This window comes from Anser cygnoides, chromosome 3 (genome assembly GCF_040182565.1).
Source record: "Anser cygnoides isolate HZ-2024a breed goose chromosome 3, Taihu_goose_T2T_genome, whole genome shotgun sequence".
NCBI lineage: Eukaryota > Metazoa > Chordata > Aves > Anseriformes > Anatidae > Anser > Anser cygnoides.
This window is the reverse complement of record NC_089875.1, coordinates 122,409,124-122,433,906: the sequence shown is the minus strand read 5'-3', so window position 1 is coordinate 122,433,906 and position 24,783 is coordinate 122,409,124. Positions and strand designations below refer to the sequence as shown.

At 54.4% G+C, this 24,783-nt stretch overlaps 1 protein-coding gene across 1 annotated transcript in view; it reads right to left on the bottom strand.

Moving 5' to 3' along the window:
• ASXL2 (ASXL transcriptional regulator 2) overlaps positions 1-9,910 on the bottom strand; it is a 115,149-nt gene extending 105,239 nt beyond the window's left edge. Inside the window, exon 1 of the mRNA XM_066995231.1 lies at positions 9,697-9,910. Coding sequence (XP_066851332.1) covers positions 9,697-9,753 — 57 coding nt within the window. The 5' untranslated portion in view covers positions 9,754-9,910. The remainder of the gene's footprint in view (positions 1-9,696) is intronic.
• Positions 9,911-24,783: the final 14,873 nt, after the last annotated feature.

The window sequence follows — 24,783 nt, the reverse complement described above, 5'->3', positions numbered from 1 at the left end:
TAGTTGGAGGCCTGGAGCTAGCGGTATCCACCTGGGGTCCGTACTGGGCCCGGCCTTGGTCAACTTATCACCAACCTGGACGAAGGGATAGAGTCCGCCCCCAGCAAATTCGCTGGCACAAAGCTGGGAGGAGCGGCTGACACCCCAGGAGGCCGTGCTGCCATTCAGCGAGACCTGGACGGGCTGCAGAGGTGGGCAGAGGAACCCGACGGGGTTCAACCAGAGCAAGCGCAGAGCCCTGCACCTGGGGAGGAATAACTGCGCGCATCGGTACAGGTGAGGGGCTGACCTGCTGCAGAGCTGCCCTGCAAAGAAGGACCTGGGGGTCCCGGTGGGCGACAGGTTGGCCATGGGCCAGCAGTGTGCCCTGGTGGCCAAGAAGGCCAAGGGGATCCTGGCGTGCATTAAAAGGAGCGTGGCCAACAGGTCAAGGGAGATGACCCTGCCCCGCTGCTCTGCCCCGGTCAGGCCACATCTGGAACACTGTGCCCTGTCCCAGGCTCCCCAGTTCGAAAAAGTCAAAAAAGACTTTGTCAAGTCCAGGGTAGGGCCTCAAAGATGATGAGGGGCCTGGAGCATCTCCCATACGAGGAAAGGCTGAGAGACCTGGGTCTGTTCAGCCCAGGGAAGAGAAGACAGATGATCTGATAAATGTTTATAAATATCTGAAGTGCGGGAGGCAAATGGACAGGGTCAGGCTCTTTTCAGTGGCGTGCAGCAACAGGACAAGGGGCAACAGCCAGAAAAATGGAGCGCAGGAAGTTCCACACAAACACGGGCAAGAACTTCTTTACAGAGAGGGTCACAGAGCGCTGGGACAGGCTGCCCAAAGGTCGGGGGGTCTCCTCTGGAGGTCTCCTTCTCTGGAGATAGTTGAGACCCGCCGGGATGCCTTACTGCTCAGCCTGCTGTTAGCAGGGGGGTTGGACTCGATCTCCAGGGGTCCCTTCCAACCCCCACAATTCCGTGAATCTTACCGAGTTTCTATTCAGAATCCTACCAAACACGAGTAGGTGCACTCGGACTCTTGTAGGGCCAGCACAGCTGCGTGGAAGGAAGACAGTGTTTGACGTGTATAAAGCCACTGGAAGGAGCTATAGCGGAGCGATGACAACGAATTATTTTGTGCTCTTGACAACGAAGTTTTAATCTGGAAGTTGAGCTCCTACCCCACAGGAGCTGCAGTGAGGTGACGTCCGCCGGACTTCCTGCCTGGAAGCAACCGGTACTCGCAGCAGTTCCTCCTAAAGCAAACCACAGGGCATCGAGCAAGGATTCCTGCGGAGGTTTTTACACGGACCCACTACAGAGCTACACACAATCAAAATTTGTCCACGTGCACGGCAGAGTTTGGGCTTGCTTCAGAGCACTACAAGCAGGAGGCAGGCACAGCTGCTGCCCCCGGTCTGACGGAGCTCTCACACGCAGGTTCTTTCTGTTAAGCTTACCTGAAGATAAAAGCACACTGAACCCACCTGAGAGCCGGCAGAGAGATCGTAATCTTCTTGCAACTAAACTTTGATGCGCTTCAGCATAGAAAAAAAATGTCTCTGGGTTTTACACACAACAGAAGCCAGGTAAGCATGTAACCTGGCTGGCCGAACAGCTTCATCCATGCTTTCTGAGGCTGCAGTGTTGATAGCTACACACCTGGTTTTAATCCCTGATCTGAGAAGGATAAGGAGCTTTATCGTGCACATTTATGATCACCCCGTACGTGTCTCTGGAAGAGCCAAACGCTCCATTTCAGTACCAACACAACACCGAGCTCCTGGACACCTGGCCTGAGGGCTGTCGGTACCCGCTCGGGACAGGCACTTGAACACATCGCACTGCGGCTACCACACAGGACCCGCGTACTTCTGCAGAAGAACAGCAGTCTGAACCACAGAGCAGCAAAAGCAAAACAAAAACATGCGGTTTGGTCTCAAAGCAGGACAATACACTTAGACACGTACCAACGGCGCTGCCTACAGCCACCAGCTCCTGAGCACCAACGCACCAGGGATCCGACCAGGAAATCGGGAGCCCTCAGTACCTCTGGTGCACTAAGCATCACCACAGAACAAGACGGTTGGTCTCTGTAAGGATCACTGCCCCTAATTTCGTACCAGACCCTTGTGCCTGTCTCTCCCGTCAGTTTTGTATTGACCTTGTCACCTGCCTGCATCTCACCAGCTCGGTCACAACCATACCATGGGGGGGACGTGGAGAAATGACACCGAAATCCTCATTACAGGCGAGGTGAGGAACACCCAGCGCCCCATCCTTCCCCAGGGACAGCCGTCCCATCAGCGACAGCCTGCCTTCGGTACGTCAAGCTGGCCATCCCCTGCCCCTCTTGTCCTCCACATGCATAAGAACAGCTTCCAGGAGTGCTGGCCCTGCAGTGAGGAGACTGCTCTGTGGTTGTTCTGGGACGCAGCTGACCCGCCTCGTTTCCCTAGGTCTCCCTCCTCATGCTTTCTAGAGGTGAACGCGGCGTTCGCCCTCTTCTCATCAGCTTCCCCCAGCCCAGGGAAGGTGATAAAGGATCGACCTGCGGCCGTGTTGGCTGGTTCCTGCAGTGCACCAGGAAAGCAAGATGCAGCTCGAGGTTGAACTGAACACCTGCCCCTCTGCTGTAAGTACCAGGCCCACAGCAGGTCTCGATTGACCTTCTGCCCGAGACTCCAGCACCCCACCACCCAGAGGCGGCTCCCCGGCCCTGCACGCAGCTAGGGACCTCCAGAGCAGGAGGGAATTTCCAGGTATTTATCAACCTGCCGTTTCCACAAGCCCGTGCAAGCCTTCAGCACCCGCAACACCCTGCAAAGGCAAGTTCCACAGCTCACATCTCCTCCCGCGCTCTGAACGCGGAGCTGGTGGGTGGCATTTGACGCCCCTTGACTTCTGCCCTGGAACAGGAGGCTTCCCCTCTGCCTCTTTGCTCCTCCTCTAGAGGAATTCACATAATCTTACCGCCACAGCTATCGAGCCGTGAGCTCACGTGGTTATCCTCCAAGTTTTCTTCTCCGCTCAGCTCCACCCGGAGCAGCAGTCACACTTCTCTCCTGTGCAGCGCAGTGCCTTCCGGGGGATCAGCAGAGCAGCAGCAGCAGGCGTAGCTCGTTATCTCAGTCCTCACATTTTATTCGAAGGACTATCAGCAACCAGGTCAGTGTTTTCAGTGCGCCCCACCGAAGCTGCCTCGTTTGGGAGACGAATTCGGATCAGACTCTGAGAAGATCCCACACCAGCGGTGTTTAAGGGAGACGGGAAATCAGACCACACGTCCTGGCTGCGTATTTATCCCTCCAAGCAGCCCGAGCTAAGCACATCCACGAAGAACCCGACCGTCACACAGAGACGGATCGAGCACCCGCTTCGTTCTGCGCACCTGTTATGCTTTAACACACGTTGTAGGCAACGGGTGCACGTGGTGAACTGAAGCCAAAAGCCCCCAAATGATCTTCCACGCTGGCACGTTTGGGCAGTGACAGCCGCCCACCGCAGGCACGCCGCGGTGCTGGTGAGAACAGCTCGCGCCCCCACCTCCCTCCACCCCAGGGGTGAAGCCAGAAGAGCACCGCTCGCTCCCGAGCGCGACTAAACACAAAGAACTCGAATCTCCTGCTTTTTGTGGATAAAGCTTGGTGATGCCCAGATCCCAGCTACCTTTTACTAAAACATGATTCTCAAATTTTGCCAGCACTCTGGCCAAAACTCTGGGTGCTACCCAAGGGCGAGGCCCATCCTTCTTCTGCAGGCGCAGCAGACGGCATCTGGAAACAAAACTGGCTTTTGTTCTCAAGCGTCCCCACTCGGAAGAGCCTCACACAGGAGGTGCACAAGACACGCTTGCACACCTACACTCCCAGCCGGTTAGAGACCACCGCTTGCTGCAGAGAGGCCGCTCCGCTGCTCTCGCAGCTTCAGATACAAGCTCAGTGAAGGAAGCCTACAGATCTTTAAGCCTTCAGCGCCAGAATGAAGTTAAAGGAGAGACCAAGCAGAAGTATACCCAGGCTCCACATTAAAATTAGTACCTCAACTGCATTTATGGCTTTAAGTAAGAACACAAAGAAAGAAAATGTGTTCAAGATCCTGAAGCACCCCTTGCGTTCCTTTACCTTAGGACCATTAAAGAGAGACCTTTTTCTCTGAGTACGGCAAAGACAACTAACTGGATCCCGTTATATGCCAAAAGGCTCAGGAAGTCTCACTAGCAGCGAGTTCAGAAAGCACTTTTCTTCTCGAAGCCAGCAGAAAGACTTGTGTCGACACAACGCAAGTTTGCAGAAGTTCATCCCAGGTTCAATTCTCTTGTCAGTTTGTCTCCGGACAAGCTCTGAGGTCCTCCCACAGCATTACCTGAACCCGATTTTGTACAGAAGTCACAAGAAGGCAGAGCTGCAGCCTCCTCTCGGGAGGCAGAGCAGGCAGGTGCCTGCCCCAGCTGCGACCGGCGGGGATTTCCCCGGGGTTCGGGCATCGCTTCCTCCTCCCGCACCGTGAGCCGGGCACCTGCGTCCCCACCGCCCCCCTGCTGCCCGGGGGGACCCCGGGGTCTCACCGCGTTACGGTGCCTTGGGAACACGGGCTGCACCGCCCTCAGGGCCAGAGGCGGCCCCGCCGGCTGTCGTTGAGGGGCCGTACTGCTAATAATAAAAGTTTAACCACCCGGCGTTGCGCGGTCACCTCCATCCATCGGCTGCAGAGCCGGCGAGGAAGCTTGCCGAGCCCAGCTGCACGTGCAAGGCAGCAGGCATGCCCAGCCCCGTAACCCAGCCCCAAAGAGGTCAGTGCTCCCAGCAGGACCGTCACGGGGAATTAGCTTTAAAATGGCAGGCGGCTAATTGGATGACTGATCGGAACCAGTTTGTAGTCCCCTGCTTTCCTAGCGCAGCGGATTCCTCTTCCACCTCAGCCCTTCCCGACTACTGCCGTACCAGATCCAACTTGAGGGCTCCATTTGCAAAAACTTGTCTTCCCACGGATTCCCAAGAGGAGCTGAGAGCAGCTTTCAGGGTACTGCAAGCCCCAGCATCCAGAGAGTGGAAGGACCATCCGTGTGGAAGGACGCCCTACAGAATCACAGCGTTGTAGGGGTTGGAAGGGACCCCAAGAGACCATCGGGTCCAACCCCCCTGCCAAAGCAGTTCCCTAGAGCAGGCTGCCCAGGCAGGCGTCCAGACGGGCCTTGAATATCTCCAGAGAAGGAGACCCCACAGCCTCCCTGGGCAGCCTGTCCCAGCGCTCCGTCACCCTCACCGGGAAGAAGTTCTTTCACACGTAAACTGGACCAAAACCGAGCTCTTATTCACAGAGCAACGGCTGACTTCACAGGAAGGTCTTAAAAAAAAACCAACACTGTCAAAATGAAGGAAGAATACATCCTAGTGCCATGGTCCACACGAGAGACATCTCATTAGGCAGCGAAGAAAACTGCAGCTCTGTACTAACTCTGTACTACTCGGCACAGCTTCAGTCCCGTGCAGCCAGGAGCGTGCCCCCAGAGCAGCGCTGCCGAGGCACTTCCCTGGCCAGGGGACGTCACTGTCACGGGGCTGGCGGCCACCAGCCGCACCGGGCCCGTCCCACGGGTGTCCGGGCAGGGTTTTTGTGGAACAGAGCAGCTGAAGCCATGGCTTCCCGTCCCCGGTGAGGCGGGTCTCACACCTGGAGATCAGTCGAGGACCGGCAGGCAAGCGGTGACATTACCTGGGGGATTGAAAAAGCCGCATGCCACGCCACAGGGAGCTCCACCCAAAACAAACAAGGCAAACCTCAGCAGCCGCGGCTATCGGCTCGCTTCACAAGCTTTGATTAATCATTTAACTTTCTGCAGAGCCACCTCTTTAACTGCCTCGCTGCAAGTGAAAAGCCGGCTCTGCAATTCCACGGGAAGGGCCTGCTGGGCTCCCCGTCCTCCTCCTACCCGTTTTCCCTCCCTAATTAATTCTTCATTTCACCAGTCCTTCAGAGGCCTGAGCGCCCGGCCTCAGACGCCTCACGCGTTTTGTTCCCAGTTAAACCGGGCGCAGGCTGCGAGCAGAGCCCAGCGCCGCTGGCCTACACGCGGGAAGGCTGCAGGCAGGCACTGGAGGCGAGTCGTAGCAGAAACCACCAGTGCTGTCTGCCAGGCCATCCGTTCCTTCCAGTCCGTCCCCAATTAATGTTTTACAGACCCCTCTGAACTGCTGTTTATTTCTGCAGCAGTCTTTGAACCTCTGTAGATTTTCAAGTTTGTGCACACGAGTGAGCAAGCGGACGTGCAGCCAGGGCCCAGCTCCTGCCGCTCAGAGCCTCCTCCGATTCCTCTCTCCAGAGCATCGCCCCCTCACGAGGTGGGTCTCCCCGAAGCCCGCTGCGAAGGCAAGCTGTTTGCTCCCCCAGCTTCCTGCTGGATTTTGCCCCGATCTCCTGTGGGACGCAGCAGACGGGCCTGTGAAGGCTGGAGCAGCTCGCGTGCTGCGCGCTACCAGGGGCGGCACGGCGTTAGCCCCATCGCAGCGCTGCTCCAGGCCAACTCCCCTGCGAGAGGAGCCGGGTTCCTGCCGCAGGAGCTGCTGCGAGAAGCAGCACCACGACAGAGCTCACATCTGCTCCTGAAGCATCCTCCACACCGCAGCTCTGCTTCCCCTGCCCCGCCAAGCGCACCCTCTCACTAGGTTTTCACCCTCCGAAGCCAACAGAAGGCGGTTTGGCTCTGCAGGAAGCCAGCACAGAAGGAAAAACACAGCTGTAGCAGCTCCAGCTCACAACAGGTAGCACAAAATAAGGCATTTCGCAAGCCTAGGTGGCCGGCCGATGAGCAGGGTCGGAGCATTTACAGGAGACAGCCTCGGGCACCGCGCTCCTCCCACCCTCGCAGGGCTCCTGCCGCCCCAGCTCCGTGCAGCGGAGCGCTGTTCTCTCAGGTCACACACGGGGACTTCCCACGAAAAACAAGCGCCGAATTTCTTCACGTTCGGCACGTGACGCCTTCCTCTGCGCAAACAAAGTGCGGAGACGGCCTGCTCGTGGCTCCCGGCCAGCGGCAGGATCGCTTGCCTGGGTTCGGACAGGCCCCCGGCACGCCACCGCGCCCTCGCCACCGCAGCAGCGGACGGAGGAGGATGCACGGAGCTCCCCGCCGCTCTCGGCTCCTCTGCTCTTCCAGCGAGCCGTGGCACAGGAACCGTGCAAAACCGAGCCAAGAGGAACAGCGGCTTGGGGCACAGAGGAGCGCGGCGCCCTGAGCTGTCCACGTAACGCCGCGCCTGCACTCCTGAAGCCTGCCCCTTCAGCCACAGCGAACATCGCTTCGGTGCCATAACACACATCCGAACGAGACCACAGCAGAATTACTGCACATTCGCTCTCACGTCTGCACCTGCTCAACCAGCCCCAGCTCCAGCGTTCTGAGCCCCAGGAGAGCCCCACAGCTGCAGCTGCCCGTTCCAGCTCAGCCGTACCCGGGCACCACCAGGTCAGGAGCGGGGCTCCCGGCTCAGATCTGCCTGCGAGACTACACGCTGAGCCCAGGCACCGACCCCCAGCGAAGTTCAGGAACACTCCCGAGCGGTCACCCAGCTCTGAAGGGCCGAGGCGTAACCCTGCGGACACACACGGGTTCCGAGGGGCAGCCCCGGGGCCAGGAGAGCGGCCCCGGAACCCTTTGGTTTGCTAACGCAGACGCCACACCTCCCGGTCTTCAGCAGGACGTGGAGTTCAACGCACAGCTGACCGTAGGGAACAACTGGTTTTTGATAAGTCAGCTCTTTGCTCTAGACACGCTGTCCCGCTGCTGTGTCCCTGCAGGTCCCTTTGCCGCAGGACCGTACCTGCGGCACACGCTCCAGGTTGGAGACATCCGCTGCATTTACCTTAAACTCGGGCACCGCACAGCACCCGCTGCTTACCTCGACGCAGCTTTCTGTTTTAGCTGCAGGGACACGCAGCCGCTGTCCCGAGAAAAGTCACAAGCTAACAGCCAACTGCAGCTGCACATTTACTGAATGAGCCAGGAAATAAGAAAGAGGTTGTTTATCAACAGTAACTTCCTCCCTGAGCGCCCTGCCCGCGTGGGGCACGCTTCCCTTACCTCACGCCGCAGCTCTGCTCCGATTAAGGGATGTACACATAGAAAAACGGGCACAATTTAAGCCCCACTGAATCAATCCTGTCCGCACGCATACCTGCTGCCCGCCCTCTGCCTTCCAATCAAACAACGGCCACGCTTTTGCCGCCCGCCACCGTATTTCGAGCTAACCCTGAAACATCGGAACAGATTTCGGAGGCTTGGCACCCCCCTCGCCACGCTGCCATCCCCTGCCCTGCACCGGCAGGCTCCCGGCTGCAGGTAGCTCCTGGGAAGCCCGGGCTGGCACGAGGCCACGCCGGCACCACCCCAGCGGCGCTTTCCGGCCGGTTTAGCTCCCTGAGCTACACGCACCCGCGGTGATGCAAGAGAGAGGAGGGACCGGCCCCAGCGGAGCATCGGCGCTCAGCGAACCCGGCGGCCGCGGCGGCGCAGCTCGCCAGGACAGCTGCCACCAAAACCCGCGGCCCCGAGCCCCCCCCCGGCAGCTGCCACGCCGTGACCGCCAGGGCTCCTTCCACCCACCACGAGCGGAGAGCTGGAGCTGCAAGGAACTTCGCTCCTGAAACAGGCGCAGAGCACTACGAGAAGACAACAGAAAGCTGCTCCGGTCTGAGAAAAGCCTCCCGCTACCCTTCAGGAGCGGAGGAAGGGGACGCCTGAGAGCTGCTGCGCTGCCGAACAAAGCTGCAGATCTCACCCTGCTGACTTCAGCCACCGGCAGCTGAAAAGCCAACGGGACCACGCAGGCCAGGGCAAGAACCAAAAGATGTTCTTTCAAGCTGAAAACACAGGGAAACTTTTTTAAAGGCTGAAACTGGAGCTTGACCAGAATATTTTAACGTTCCTGCTGAGGACACAGAGAGAAATATTTGCCAAAAGGGAGGTTTGGGCAAGCATTTGCTCAGCTTTCCCTACTTTTGGCTCCCTCTGCCATGAAAGTAGATCTGTGACCCTGGGTAACACATCACCTCCAGTTCGATAATTTTCAGCGCAGCTTTTCTAAGCGCTTACTTTAGCCTTCGAGTGGCTTTTGGAACAGAGCAGCGGGCAGAGCGTGAACAGCAACGCACTCAGGCTGAAAAGGATTTGGTTACAACCAAAAAGTTGTAGAAAAGAAAAAGAAAAAGTTTCACGCTCGCATTTGCTCTGTGCGTTGGGCTGTGTATCGGGGATTCTGCCATGCTTCTCGGCAAGAAATAAAAACAGATATGATATATTAAAGCTATATTAATAGATATATACGCAGATATAAACAAAAACACGCGGAGAAGCCGGTGCCCACCCGCGGGCCACACCTCACGCCCTTAAAATAGCCAGCTGCGTCGTACCCCCCGATCGAGGGAGCACCCACTTGGGTGCCTGGCAAGCCGCGCGCGCCGGGCCCCGGAGCCCCAGGGAATCGCCCTTTAGGCGGATTTCGCGCTCGCAGGCCCCACCCGCAGGTGCCCGTTCCCCTTTACTTCCCCGCCAGACTCCTCCGGCCCTGTTTTAACACCCACCCCCGCCGGGACGCGCCTGGTTTAACCCCGACCCCTCCTCTCCCCCCCCACAGGACCCGGCCCCCCCCGGCCCCCCCCGGCCCCCGCCCCGCGGCCCGGCCCCGCCGCCCCCCCCCCCCCCCCCCGTACCGTGCGGGCGGCCTCGGCCCAGGTCCTGCCCTTCTTGCGGCGGCCCTTCTCCCTCATGTCGGACGCGGCGGCGGGCTGCGGGCGGGCTGCGGGGGGTGGCTGCGGGGGGTGCCGGGGCCGCCCGGCGGGGCGCGGCGGCCGCCCTAGGGCTGAGCGCTGCCGGCCCCTGCGCCCGCCGCCGCTGCCATGTTGGGCCCGGCTCGGAGGGGCCGCGGTCATGTGACCCGCCGCGGGGCTCCGCCTCCTCCTGCGCCGCCGCGCGGCGGGGGGCGGGGCTTAGGGGAGGGGCGGGGCTCGCAGAGGGGCGGGGCGCGTCGAGGGGCGGGTTCGATAGGGAGGGGACCGCGAGGGGCGGGGCTTATGGGGGCGGGGCTTATTGGGGGCGGGGCTTCGGCGGGGGCGGGGCTTCTGAGGGGCGCTTTGGGAGGGGGCGGGGCTTCTGAGGAGGTTTTAAATAGAGGCGGGGGCGGAGCTTTTTGCGGGCGGGGGCGTGGCCTCTTGGGGGCGTGGCTTTCTCTAGGCGTGGCTTCCGGGGTGGGGGTGGGGCTTGTGGAGGGGCGGAGCCTCGCCCTGCGCCTGCGCGCTGCCCGCCCCGCCCCGCCCCGCCCCGCCTCCCGCCAAGGGCCGCGGCCCCAGCCGCCCCCCCGCCCCCCCCCCGCCCGTCCCGGCCGTCCCTCCCCCACCGCCACCAACCGCCACCGTCCCCCCCTCCCCCACAGTGCCACCCACGGCCCCCCCCCCCCCCCCGGGTCCCCTCCCCCACCGCCACCAACCGCTTCCGGCTCCCCTCCCCCCCCCCAGCCACCAACTGTCATCAGCTCCCCTCCCCCACCGCCGCCATTGACCCCCCCAGCTCCCCTCCCCCACTGCCGCCAAGTGCCACCAACTCCCCTCCCCCACCGCCATTAACCCCCCAGCTCCCTTCCCCCACTGCCACCACTGACCCCCCCAGCTCCCCTCCCCCACCGCCAAGTGCCACCAGCTCCCCTCCCCACCACCACCATCAGCCACCCCCCCCCCCCCTCGGCCACCAGGTCCCCACTCCCGGTAGCCACCACCGTGTCCCCACTGCCATCACGGCCACCATGTCCCCACAGCCACCACCACGTCCCCACCACCACCACCATGTCCCCACAGTCACCAGCACCACCATGTCCCCACCACCACAACCACCACCGTGTCCCCACAGCCACCACCACTCACGTCCCCTCGCCGTGCCAACTGCCCCACGCAGCCCCCACCGCCCCCCAACCCCACCGAGCACCAACCTTCCCCGTTCCCAGCCTCCAGCGGCCACCACAGCCCTGTGTCCCCATGGCCAAGGCCCGCAGCATGAGGAGTCACAGCTGTCCTCAGAGCTGCCCCCGTGTCTGCAGCCCACCTCCCCCCACCGGCGGTGGCCGCCATCATCCCAGGCTCCCCAGACCTCTGCTGGTGCCTCCCAACCACCCTGCCCTCACCGCCACCATCACCCATGCCCTCCTGCAGGCTCTCAAGGCCCTTGCCCGTTCCCTTCTTGCTCCATGTGCTTGTAGTGCCCCCATCCCACCCCTTCCTCCAGCGCAGCAACCCGCCACCATCTTCCCTCAACCAACACGAAGCGTTTCTGCCCTCGGAAGCCCCATGTGGCATTCCCAACACACGCAGTCTTCCACGTTTATTTCCACCTTAATGTGAATCTCGGCGACTGGATGGAAAACCTTTATATAAATCTTTAATTATATAATCACACTGTTTGAAAGCCAGGCATTGCCACATACCTGCCAAGGACACATCTGCGCAGCATCCCAAAATGGCTGCCCTGTCAGCCCCGTGGTTTCACAGGGAAACGAGCGGCTTCGCCCAGCGTGCAGCATCGTGTGTCCCCGTCTCTGTGGGAAGGGAAGGTGGGAAGCTGCGGTGTGTGTGTCTGTGTGGGAAAGACACCGCTGAGGAACATTGCCAGAGACAAAAGTCAAGGCCCGCATCCCTGACGGTGCCTGCACACCTTCACGTTCAGTGAGCCGCAGGCTTGTATGCAGCAGTTGTGTAATGAAGCCAAAACACAGCAGTGAGCACAAATGTGAAGGCACAAGTGGTCCTACAAGGACCACTGAGTGAAATGAGCGAGTTTACGTTATGAACTCCTTGAAGAAAATCGCTTACAGAGGCTGTGAGAGGGCCAAGCCAAACCAGACCTTTCCACCTCTTAAGCGAATCTAAAACTGACTGCAAGAATTACAGCTCGCTTATTTTTCTGAATTGCAGTATGGTTTATGTGCCAACGTGGGATGATATAGCGGACCTCAGGATTTATGTAGTGAGTTACAAATTCCCAGCTCAGCTGCACCTTCTGGAAGAGGTTTTCCTGATGTCCAGCCTGAACCTCCAAACTGCAGTCCAGCCACTGCCCCGGTTCCACACCTCCCAAGACCACAAACAGTTTCGCCCCATCCCTTTACACCCCCTCAAGAAGCGTTTGGATAACGCTCTCAGACACATGGTCTGATTTTTGGGTGGTCCTCTGGGGACCCAGGGCTTGGACTTGATGATCCCTGTGGGTCCCTTCCAACTCGGGATATTCTATGAACTATGTTCATATGAATTTGAACTTGATATTCTTGATACTTGTACTTGATATTCTATGAACTATGTTTCATATGAATGTGTAGCCTGCTGCCACGTGCCCCCTTTCCCTGGCCAGACCAGCCCTGCTGCCCCAGCCTCTCCTCATAGGCCATCTGCCCCCGGGCCTGCAACATCTCTGTAGCTCCGTGATGGCTCTCTCCAGTTTCTCCACATTCCTCTTTAACTGGGGGGACACCACATTAAAACTTTATTCCCCATGATGGCCCAACAGTGCCACACGTAGGGAGATCAGTTGTTTCTCTCTCTGCTGATGCTCCTCCTCCTACCATGGGCAGCATGCCACTTGTCTGATCGGCGACGAGATCGCACTGTCAGCTCATACCCAACCGTCTGTCCTTTTTATCTGGACTCCTCGTGTCCCCATGAACCGGGTGAGCTGCCTTAGTCATCTCTCATGGCTTACTGTTATCTGTAACTGTGCAATGGCCCGGAGGCGGTTAGGAGGTGGACCATGTTAATGCAGCACCTTTCTGCATGCTGCTGTCTGTTCTTCACTCTCACTTATTTAATAATAGCTTCCAGGGTCTTAAAGAAGGAAAAGCTTACATTCTGGGTAAAATAAAAATAGGTCGTTCATCCAGTGAGCTAAGGACATATATATTTGTGCAGTAACGTAACCATCCATCAATTATTTCAGTTTAAGGATGTGATCCATCATGTTATTTCGCTCAGTGTTTATATAAAGCCTGGAGTTCTGAATCTTAACTTACCGGATGAAGGACTTTTCATTTCCAAACTGGACGCCAGACAACCTGGAAGTTATTAATCACTGTCTTTTTGACTGACAAATGACAGCAGTGGCAGCAAGCAACCCTAACAGCACCTGCGTGCAGGAAAAGACAGAGCAGGAGCAAAAATATTTTCTGCAAAAATTCATGCAAAGCCTGGAGTTTTTAAGAGGACAGTTGAGCACTTACCCCCAGATATGTAAACTGAATTTAAAAATCTTTATCTAAGAGATTTTACCTTATGACCATTACACTCTTTCCACAGTTCAGTAGCTGGGAGCTGCCAGCAAGAAGCAGAGGTTACCCTTGTCAGTGCACACAGCAGCTGCAAAGCATCCGGCAATTAAAGATACGAGCAAGGTTCGGGTACCAAATGGCTCTCAGAAACTGAGAGCTAAATCACAGGCCCATTTAGGGCTTTCTCTGCCCTGACAAAGAGGTTCAATGAACAGATTAATGAACAAGTTAACTCCAGTCTCACTGCCACGTTGCCTCATCTTTGACAACATCTTTAAGTGTAGGGCAGTCTGGTCCAACGTCTGCTACAAGTCAGCCTGCCGTCGTAAAGATCTTCCAGCCCTGAGGAGAAGGGCCTGGGGGTGCTGGTTGGCGAGAAGTCTAGCAACAATATGTCCTTTGCAACTTACCGTGTCACTGAATTCCCTATTTCCTGGAGCTGACTCCCCCACGCTATCGAACTGGTCACATACAGTGCATCAGCCAGTACAGCCAGCCTCTGCGCGGGATGAATCTATACGCACACTGGAGCATGGAGCCTCGGCCTGAGTTCTCTCCTCATTTGAACTTCCTCAGGGAAAAGAAAATAAAGGTGACCACGCAGAAGGTCAAAAATGGCTTCTGCTAGGGCAGCGCAGAGTTTAATTTGTGCCTTTGGTGTAAGGACCCACTGATGCAGAGACCTTACATCAGCAGATTTCAGGCACGGCAGAATTACACCGCAGAACTTAGCCTCCTCGGGAAGGCTGGTGGTGTGTGCGGGTGTGCTGCCTGCAGGCATGGCAGTGGCAGTTTGTTCTCCGCGGCTAGATTTCTGTGCTGACCGCCTTTTGCTGAATCCAGCTCCTTAGGCATCACAGACATGCAGACTGTGCCATAAATCTGACAACTCAGGCCTAGGTCCAGGTCGTGCATCTCCTCATGGGTAAGAAGTCAACAACCAGCCCCAATGCAGCTAAAACACACCCTCAGGCTCTCCGCCCTGCCGTCTGTTTTGATCACCGTGGATATCACCAGTGTCTTGACCATAAATTCAGGAAAGCCTTCAATCTGGCTATTTACTTGGGCCTGCACAGCCAGGCTACATCTAAAGCCTATAGATTTTGACTGTGTGAAATATCCAGTGTAGCAACTTTCCTCTCAGTCAAACATAAATCTCTCCCAGGCTGTCACATACCCAACCTCAGGTGCTGCAAAATCTCTCTCTGAAGCCGCGAACAATGCAGTCATGCCCTGATTATATCCATCCGTACTCTTTCCATCACTTTATAATCCAAAATTGCTCTTCCCCGTGTAGCTCCTCCTAGGCACTTATCATGTTAAAAAGGAGATCGTCATTTTCAGCAGCTTTCATGTCCTATCACACTTATCATCTGAGATGAAAATATATTCCCAAATCCACGCAACCAGTAACATCAGCCTTCACTGTCCATTTGATTGATTTTTCACATGAACTTATTTCTATGCCGTAAAATCTTACCTTTCTCTCCTATAATAAAAAACATCTGTTGTCTCTTCTTTTGTGCTTAGATAATCTTTGCTTCCCAAACGTGTGCTGCAGCTCCGAGGTCACAGGGCAATTTTGCTCTTTGACTAAGAGGTCTGAATTCTGCCATGCAAGTAGCAAGTTCTTGGTATTTGAGACTGGCTGTTAGGAAGGCAGCCCTTAGTTCATGTTTCTCAGTGGCCATATCCAGGGCATTCATCTCCCCGCGGTCAGCCAGCTGCACTCCCAGCTCCAGCCCAGGTCCGTGCCGTTCTCATGACCTCCCTTCATCCCAGCCAGTTCCTGTGATGGAACAAATCTACATTTTTCAAACACCAGGACTGATGGGAGTAGGCATCAAAATTCCTTTCAGAAGACTCTTTCTGCTCATGTCACCAAAGCACGATTCCTACAGCTGTTGTCTACCACATTCCCACATTATTCTAAGTCTAAAATCAAAGATAAGTTTGTGTATTGCTCTCCTTACCATCCCCCCTGCACTGGCACCCAGTGGTGCATATGAAATGAAGCAAAGCCAGGCTGGGATGTGTTTCTGGGATGTGTTTCTTCAGCCTGCACCTGGCTTGCTTTTAGCAAACTCGGTTTTGGCACCTCCGGGAAGAGAAGCCCCTGTACAAGTCAGTGGCCACTGTCTGGTTTGCACTCTGGAGTCTGAAAGCTCATCTTCTAGAGGAAAAACAAACATAAATAGTCGTGAGTCACTACGGCATGTATTTTGTTCTTATTATTACTGCTACATGTACCGTAGCATGGTTTCCTCGTCCGGATGACCATGGAAAGCACACAAAGCCAAGGCGCACAAAGCTAATTTTAGAACTGCAGCCAGTTGCAGTAGATAAACAAATAAAAATAAAAATAGAAAATAAAAATAAAAATAGAAAATAAAAATAAAAATAAAAATAGAAAATAAAAATAAAAATAAAAATAGAAAATAAAAATAAAAATAAAAATCTCCTGGTCATCAGGAGCCGCAGTGGGAGCGGCGGTGCCGCCATCGCAGCAGAGCCACTGCTCCTTGTGCCGCACACAGGACCTCGTGCACCCCTGCCTTGTGGCTGGCACCAAGCCCTGACAGCAGCAAAACTCATCTCCGGCCTCTGCAAATGTTTCCACCGTGGGGCAAAGGAAACTACCTGAGCCTTGCCTGTGAAACCTGGGGAGAACCTTGTCCGAGTGATAGGACCAGGAGTAATGGCTTTAAACTAAAAGGGTGGAGATTTAAGTTAGATAGAAGGAAGAAATTCTTTACTCAGAGGGTGGTGAGGCACTGCAACATGTTGCCCAGAGAAGCTGTGGATGCCCCATCCCTGGAGGTGTTCAAGGTCAGGCTGGATGGGGCTTTGGGCAACCTGATCTGGTGGGAGGTGTCCCTGCCTATGGCAGGGGGGTTGGAATTAGATGATCTTTGAGGTCCTTTCGAACCCAAACCACTCCAGAATTCTATGATTCTACGAAAATCATGTACTCCATGGGCTTTGTTAACAGGCAAGACTTCCCTCTCACTTTTCCACACAGGAGAAATTAAGATGAGGATTTATAGGAAAAAAAAAAAAAAAACCTAGCCAGAAGAAATGATGCATTGATCCAGCTTGGGACCTATTAGAGAAATTCTGTCCCCCTGAGGTATCTTGGATGGGGCTCGGTCTTTGCCATCTTCTTACAGCTGGAGTAGTCGACAGAACACCACAGGCCAGCATCCGCCACTCCTTGCCTCGTTTGTACCCCAGTGCGTGTAAGGGTGCGGTGAAGCCCACCACTTTTATCCCTTGCCAGAAAACCCTCTCTGCCTCCCACAGCTGTGTCTGGAGCAACAGCATCAGCTCAGCCAGCTGAACGCTGCCTGTGCTTTGTGCTGACCCAAAACATGCTCAGACACCCCAGATCCGCCAGTCTGACAAATTATATTCCAAATAACGCTCTTTCTCTTTGTTTTTACCCAAAGATCAGAATCTCATTTCTCTGACGGCTCATTATGGCATTAGGCACGCATATAGCCTGGCAGGAGGCCGCACCTGATACTGCGTTTCAGAGAACCAGTATAAGTTATCCTGTCTTCTTTTACCTTAAATATCTGCATCCTACAGGTTTGCAGGTATGACTTGTGCTGTACACACGGACTCTTCCAGGAACATCCGCACCATGCACACAATTCACACTTGCTTTCCCTCTCAGTCTCCCTTGGCCTCCCCCTGCCTTTACTGGCACACGCGGGTGCCTTCGGTTCTACCTGCCGCAAACACCCGCTCTGACGGTGCTCAGCAGTAACTGTGCACGATGCTCTCAGCTGAACGCTTGCCTTGTCCTGGCTTTGCACTTGTGCCAAGCTAAGTGCAAACTGCTGCCAGCACAGGGGTTTGCCTATTTAGAGACAAAGGTTTTACCCGCAGGGTTATCTGCAAAAACAAACAAACAAACAAACAAACAAAAACCACAACTACAGAAAAAGAGCCAACCAAAAAATCAGCAAAAATGAAACAAGGCTAGTTTAGTCTTTGTGAAGGTTTAGGACACACTTTGGGCATTTTTCAACTTTGATTTCAGGGTTTTTTTTATATGGAACTTATTTATGTATACAAAATTAAAATATTGAAGCTCAATTTCTAATCCAATCGTATTCTTCATCATCATGGGCCTTAAAGGTACATCTGAATGTTGTAAGACTTAAAATCAAGTTGTGAGATTAGCAAGTTAACATTAATTTTCTAAAGTCTCTTTTTCTCAGCTGTTAACGAAACTGGACAGTAGAAATAAAGAATTTTTTTTTTTTTTTTTTTTTTTTAATCCATTTTTCCTTGCTTCAGCCTGCTTAGCAGAGAGCCTATAGAGACCCCAATTGGCGCATACACTGCCCTGCTCTCCCTGCCACGATTATACCTGCTGAAGCAATAACAAGGTGGTGATGTCAAAGTTCAGAAGACATTGTGTTCTTCAAGATATTTGCTTATTTTCCTCTGCAGCGAAAATAAAATAAAATAAAATAAAATAAAATAAAATAAAATAAAATAAAATAAAATCAGTTTGGCAATAAAGACGCCCCGCGAAGGACAGCCCCGTTCTGCATTTCCCAGGCGGGCCCTGCGGCCGGCAGGACTTGGACCCAAGCACAAGGCAGCCTCATGGGCAGTGTCGGGAGCTCGGGGCAGCGCCTTGTCGGCACGGCTGTCCCGTTCCGAACCGGGCACAGTAACTGGGCGCGGGGAACGCCGCACCACGTCTCTGCACACGGCAGGAATAGCTGAGAGCCTCTGGGAGACCTGCCGAGGTCCTCACCAGGGACAAGCAGGTTTCTCTGTGCTGTTCCCAGTGTTACTGCCTGTGTTTTCCTTCCCGCGCAGGCAGAGCCCTGCAGCGAGAAGTCCCTGCGTGGCAGAATGCCGAATCCCCCACCCAAGAGCTTGTCTGACAATGCAGGGACTCTTCTGTAGTCCTGGTGTGTCAGGAAAAGCAGCAAAGCCCTGGAAGCCAAGCGGGAGCTGCACTCAACTGGTGCTCCTTCTGGAGAGGACACACTGCTGGCGCCTTCAAGGACCCGTGCTCTCAACACGTCTGTCTTTTAAAAGCAGCTGCACAAGCCACAGAACTGAGCTGTTGGTATTTTATTATTTTTTTTAATATTCCTCCGTCTTCTTTTAATTGATTATTTATCTCCGTGCGGCAGAAAGTATCACAGCTGAAGTACAAATTAGAGCTTATTAGAGATGTTTCCGAGCAAGTAGCTTGGTTGGCCAGCTGCTCTCAGAGGTCATTCTCCTCGGATCTAATTTTATCTCTTGAAGCTGTACACGAGGAAGTGAGGCACAGTTCATTGTAAGTGCATGGGTTCGTCGACGACGGTGACAGGAAAGGCTGGCCTGGCCTTACCATAGATGAACCCAGCACTATCCCACTTTGTAAAAATCAGGAATGAGGTTATTAGACCATTTAGCTTTAAGCTTAAATAATTTGTATGTATTAAACAGGAATTAATATTAAAGTGGAATTGATAAGACTGTTTAAATACTCTTTCTAAACTCGGATTCAAAGCAGGCAGTGAGCTGATTTCAGGTAGATACTTCCAGCCAGGAAAAAGAACATGCAAATGTCAGGCTGCTCAGTGAAAACACCGAGCAGATGGCTTTTTGTCGTGGGGGATGGTTACGTGGCTATGGCTTTGCAATAGTTATTTTAAGTTCTGAAAGTGATACAAAAACCAGGAACCCAAATCTTTGTGCAAAGCAGTGACTGCAACCTTGAATGAACATGAGAAATATGAGATGGACACTTCACAGGAGTGGTATTTTGTCTTCTTGACTCTTGTTATCCATGGGCAGGATGTCTGTGTTGCCAGGAATGCAAGTGCCTGATACAGAACCAGCTCAGGTCCAGTAGGACTTTCCTGGTCAGGCAAAGCATTACCCAGGGGAATCCAGGCAGGTTTTTTGCAGAATCAGCTCAAAAATCTCCACACGCTCCTCAACAGTTTTCAGCAAAGCTTATTAAACCTGATGTGGTGTTAGGCGGACCACATTGCTTCAAACCAGGTTCTGCTTCTGGACTTGGGCTGACACTTGGTATGTGATTTGGATTTTCTGGAAAACAAAACAGTGGGGAATGTGGCACAGTGACAATCAAGCTCAGTACTTCGGAGCCAGCTCAGCTGCAGGAGCAGCAATAGCTGCACCAGTTCGATTCATTCACGGTTCATGCCCTTACCTCCCAGCACTCCTGACAGCGGAGAACTGATTGCCCATCGCAGGCCCAAACAAAGATTCCTGGCAGCCTTCCCCTGGTCAGTGATGAGACCGGGGTGACTCCTCACTGGTGTAAGGGATGCCTGCAGAGCTCCCAGCACAGGCACAACCAGATCAGCCAAACTCTGCTTCTTGCTTGAGCAGGATGGAGTCTTGAACCACCAAGAACCGCAGTCTGAAGGTGGTGGGGAGATGAAGTCCTCGGTCCTTCCAGTGGCCCTGGCCCCAGGCATGTCCACAAGCCCCTTCAAGAGAGGCTCCTCAGAGCTCTGAGACATGCTTCGGGCATATTACAGCCCATATGCCACCTGCACAAGGGTAGAGCAAAAGACGAGCTCCCGAAGCCTGGACCTTCACCCCACATTTGCTTTGCTCAGAGAATCCCAGCCTGTTGTCTTGGCATCGATGGCCAGCCCTCCGGCTGTCTTCAGAGCACCCCTGTGAGCACGCACACTCAGTCCTGTAAGACTTTTGTGGGTCACCTGTATCCCTTAAGGCTCCTTTGCCATTTTTTTCCTAGTAGATACCCCTCCTTATCTGTGGGGTGAGACACTGGGGAAGCTCCGGTGTCCTCGGTGCATGAAGCACTCCTGAAGCTTGCTCTACTGCAGAGTATTCAGGACAAAGACACACAAAACCAGCAATGGTTTTCCACCAGATCTTCTGCCTCAGCAGCTGCTCAGCCAGCTGCTTTCTGTCTCCCCTGAGGAGTGCCTACAGAGGTATCTTAGCACCACACGTTGCCTCATGAGGCTGTCGGCGGCTTTTTTTGGCTTCAGTCCTTGTGTTTTCCTGGAGATAGGTACAAAGAAATGGAGAACATTCCCTTTGAAGGAAGGACTTAATGTATAGTACTGACAAGAGAGAGTTTGTTAACTCAGCTTTGAACTCTCCAGCTGCCTTACGATCCCTTGGGATCCACCTTTACCTTGAAGATATCTTACCGTATCTTGATTGTTCACAAACGTCCATATAACTTCCCCTGACTGCCTCTCAGCATGAACCAGAAGCTCCTAAGGACCTCTGCCAGTGATTGTTTCCACAACACCTATTTCAGGCAAAAGTCATTTTATCCCAAGAAGTTGTAAAGTGGTATCTCTGTTTCAGAGCGTGGCCTTCGCTTCAGATCAACTGGCGCTATCAGCTGAGTGGATCAGCTGGTTGCCTAAATTTTTCCCACCGAGTTAATCAAAAGAGTTTGAATGTCTTCCCGAGCTAGCCAGGCCAGCAAGGGAAAAGCGTGTGCATGGCTCAGCCCAACAGAGAGCGTAAAAACTGGACAACAAACAGCAAGAGCTGTGAAGAGAGCAGTGGGCCTGAGCTGGTTTCAACCTATGTGTTCCTCTGCGAGAATGAGGGATGCTCGGTGCCGTGATGGTGGGCACCTTGTTGGGACTGGTGATGGGAATCCCGCCTGTGTTGTCCGTCAGTGGCACGCTGCCGTTGCCGTATGTAGTCTGCCATCACGTGTACTATGATCTTGGTTCACTGCTGTGTCACTCTGCTCAGTCAAAATCCCATGCAATATCGATTATCTTCAAATAAGCAAATTTGGCATGGAACATTGAAGTCCCCAGGTGTGGAATATCTGTGAGACCCAGTTCAGAGAGTGCTGGTCTCCGACAGGCTCTAAGTGACAAAGGCTGCTTGGAGGCCCAGAGTCACTGAACTGGCTGTAGCCGTATGATTCCTCATGAGAGGTTTTACCTGAAATCTCCGCTTTGCTCTCTGTTTAGTGTAATAATCTAAATATCATTTGGTAACCACACGTTCCTCTCAACAATCACAGCAGTCTTTGCTGAGCACAAGTCCAGAGCAAGATAAGCATTGAAACAATTTTCAGTGTACTTCTGCTATCCAAAACGACAGAGAAGTAAGCCTTGGGTGTGAGTTCATTTCCAGCGTAAAGCTCAGAGCGGTGATCCCACCTGTAATGCAAGTTGCATCAGCAGCCTAGAAGTCAGGGGGTGATGAGAGCAGGTCTGGCTTTTCACTCATGCATACAAGATCGCCGTGCAGGATAACAACGAACAATAAGACCGCTTTGTTCTATTTCCATAAAGAGGATGCAAACTCCATTTCCCTTTCCTCGGGAAGTGATGCACGAAGCACCAGGTGCGAGTTTCTGCAGCCGACCAGTCCGGGTCCTGGACCACGACCGCGAGGGGCCACTCTGTGCAGCTGCACCACGGGACCGCTCCTCGGCAGCTGGAGTTCTCCTCCCGCGCCTTCGCCGTGCACGGAAAGAGGAAGGGCAGCCTCCAGAGCCAGGTCCAGGCCTCCCAGGTATTGTTTCTCCCTTCGTAGGGGAAGTTGCTGTACTGCTTTTCTCTTCTGTCCCGAACTTAGCTGAAGGATAAGGCCGTGAGCAACGTGAGTAATCCCTTTGGTCTCTGTTGGTCTGAAGCCCTCACCGAACCCGACACGCCGCTGACTTTTGTGCAGAGCTCTAGTCCCGTGCCCAGCTCAGCTCATCACGCCGCGTTCAGCAATGCCTTCCGACAGCTCGCAGCGGGGGACCACGTGCTCTTCTGAGCAGAAAACATTCCGGTGGACGTGCAGCCAAGGGGGCTGCATTTATTTGCCCATGAACAGCCACCCCAGTGGCCTCCATTCAATGTATTCCACGTAACGTTTTATATTACTGCTGGGGCTGAGGCACTCTGAGAACTTCACTAGCCTCTTGCAGTACTTCTGGTGGTTGTAGCTGCCTCCACCCCCAGGAGGAACGCGTAGCTCTTTCTTCCATGCCTACGACTTTGGCGTGCCCTCCAAGGTTTCCCCTCTGCAGACATAAAATTCCTTGGTGGCGGCTGAGTCCAGCCTCACCTCCTCAGTGGAGCTGTCACGCAAACCTTCAGCTATCCGCCCACTGTCTTCATCTTCCAGCAAGGACAGACCGTTTGGTGGCTCTTGCCACTGGCAAGTTGAAGGGGGTGATCCAAAGCTATTTGTCTGTCGCTACCCTTTATTACTAATGAAATTCAGCCTACGTTTTAAACCAAGGTTTTGTCTCAATATCACCCTGTCAGAATACTGACTGTGCTTTTTTTTCCCCAAACTGAGTACACCTAGGTGTGGCGTTTTCCCCATAAGCCTTGCAGGTGTTGTCACCGTTCTGTAGCACGGCCGCCCCAAACTCCATCCACATGCTAACCGAACCTAATGCCGTTCAGGAGGTCTCTGGGAATATTGCTGCTGCTGGCAGAAAGCTCCTGATACTTTGCCACTGAAACCTCCAGTGCTCTCACCGAGCTGGTTGGTGGGTTTGGGGTGGCTCTGCGTGCATTCACGGTGTGAATTCAAATGGAGAAAAGCACGCAGAGCACTCAGAGGAAAAAGATTTTTTTTTCCTACTTCTTTCCTGCTCCTAACACTTCTTTGGAGACTGCTACGAGGGGAAGCACGTCCCAGCTCCAGATGAGTGTGGAATGGCGTAGGAAGCCGGTGGCTGGGGCTGGCCCCCGCCTACGCCGCTCTGCAAGAATCGGCGCTTGGTTGCAGATATACCCACAAAGCAAATGAGCAAACAGGCGGCGTATTTAGAGGCAGAACAGTCATAAATAATTTATATATCCTTCTGCTGGCATCGAAGTTGGGACCGAAGGGATGAAGGAGAAGCATATTCTGCCAGGCAGAGCGTAGATTTGGGGAAACGTCATTGTGGAGGAGGTCACAAAGCACCACGGTCCCTGTGGCCAGCTCACGTGGGACATCTGAAGCCCACAGCTCCGTGTCAGGATGGGCATGCTCGCCCACAGAGAGGTCCAAGTCACTGCTCCATCTATGTCCAAACCAACAAACACCAGCTAGACAGCGATGCATAAAACAGTACGTGCCGAATAATATTAGTGACACGGCTTCCTTGCTAAAAGCCCTTAACGAGTGAGTTAACAGCCTGAAGAAAAAGCGGTCACTAGAGAAAGGTGTAGGGAAAGATTAGAAATGCCATCGGGGAGAAAAAGGAAGTTTTGGGGTCTCTGCACAGCTACCGTAGTGCAGGGAACAGTCCACAGGGTGTCATCAGAGCATCGAGGAACGGGAAAGAAGAAACAAAACCAAACCCTCCCAAACCTCTCTGATGGCAAGGTTTTGTGCACAGCTTTTGTCCTGGGAAGGCCGCGCACCATCTTCACAGCGGCTGCAGCCACCTTTGTGCTGAAATGCCTTAACGTCCACTAAGCAGTAAAAACCTTTTAGCTCTTGCAATCCCTTATAAAAAGTAGATCTCGAGGTACTTTACACCGATGATAATAAGCCTCAGTGCTATTTTAGCGGCAGGCAAACAGGGACAGAGTGGCTTGCTCATCGTGACTCAGGACACCGAGCAGCCAGCTCACGGTGACTCAGGGACGGCACCAGGGGAGCGCTGTCCTGGGAGCCCGGGGGGGCTCTGTGCCCTCTGTGCCCTCTGAGTGCTCCCGGAGCCCCCAAGAGAGCAGCAGCAGCTCCACCACCACCGCCGGGGAGGGCTGCAAGAGAAGCAGGGCTCCGGGGCAGCAAAGGTTACTGGTTTTCTTCAATGAGGCTGCAATAGGAAACGTTTGGTAAGGCTCGCTTTGAGCTGCCCTTGCGTGTCTTTGCCACAGCTCCAAAGGTTTGAGGCCCGGAGACCAGTCCCTGTCCGTGCATCTGGGCTCTTTTCTTTACACATGGGGGAGAGCAAGCAGGCGAGGAACCAGGGGCTGTAGGGGCTTCCCCAGCACGCTTCAGCCCCACCTTGGGGACACCGGAGGGTTGTCCACATCACAGAATCACAGAATCACAGCGTTGTAGGGGTTGGAAGGGACCCCAAGAGACCATCGGGTCCAACCCCCCTGCCAAAGCAGTTCCCTAGAGCAGGCTGCCCAGGCAGGCGTCCAGACGGGCCTTGAATATCTGCAGAGAAGGAGACCCCACAGCCTCCCTGGGCAGCCTGTCCCATTGCTTTGTCACCCTGATCATGAAGAAGCTCTTTCGCGTGTTGGTGCGGAACTGCCTGGGCTCCATTTTGTGGTCGTTGCCCCTGGTCCTGTCCCCACAGAGCACTGAAAGGAGGTCGGCCAAATCCCTCTGCCTCCCACACTTAAGATATTTGTAAACATTGCTGAGATCCCCTCTCAGCCTTCTCTTCTCAAGGCTGAAATCCCGCCCGTCACTGTCAGTGCCCCGCCTGTCACAGCGCAGAGGTCACACCGGTGACCATGGTTCTCACACCCAGTCCCACCCCACACTCGGTGGTCTCACTTCCCACCGCCGGCCACATGAATGTTGCTCC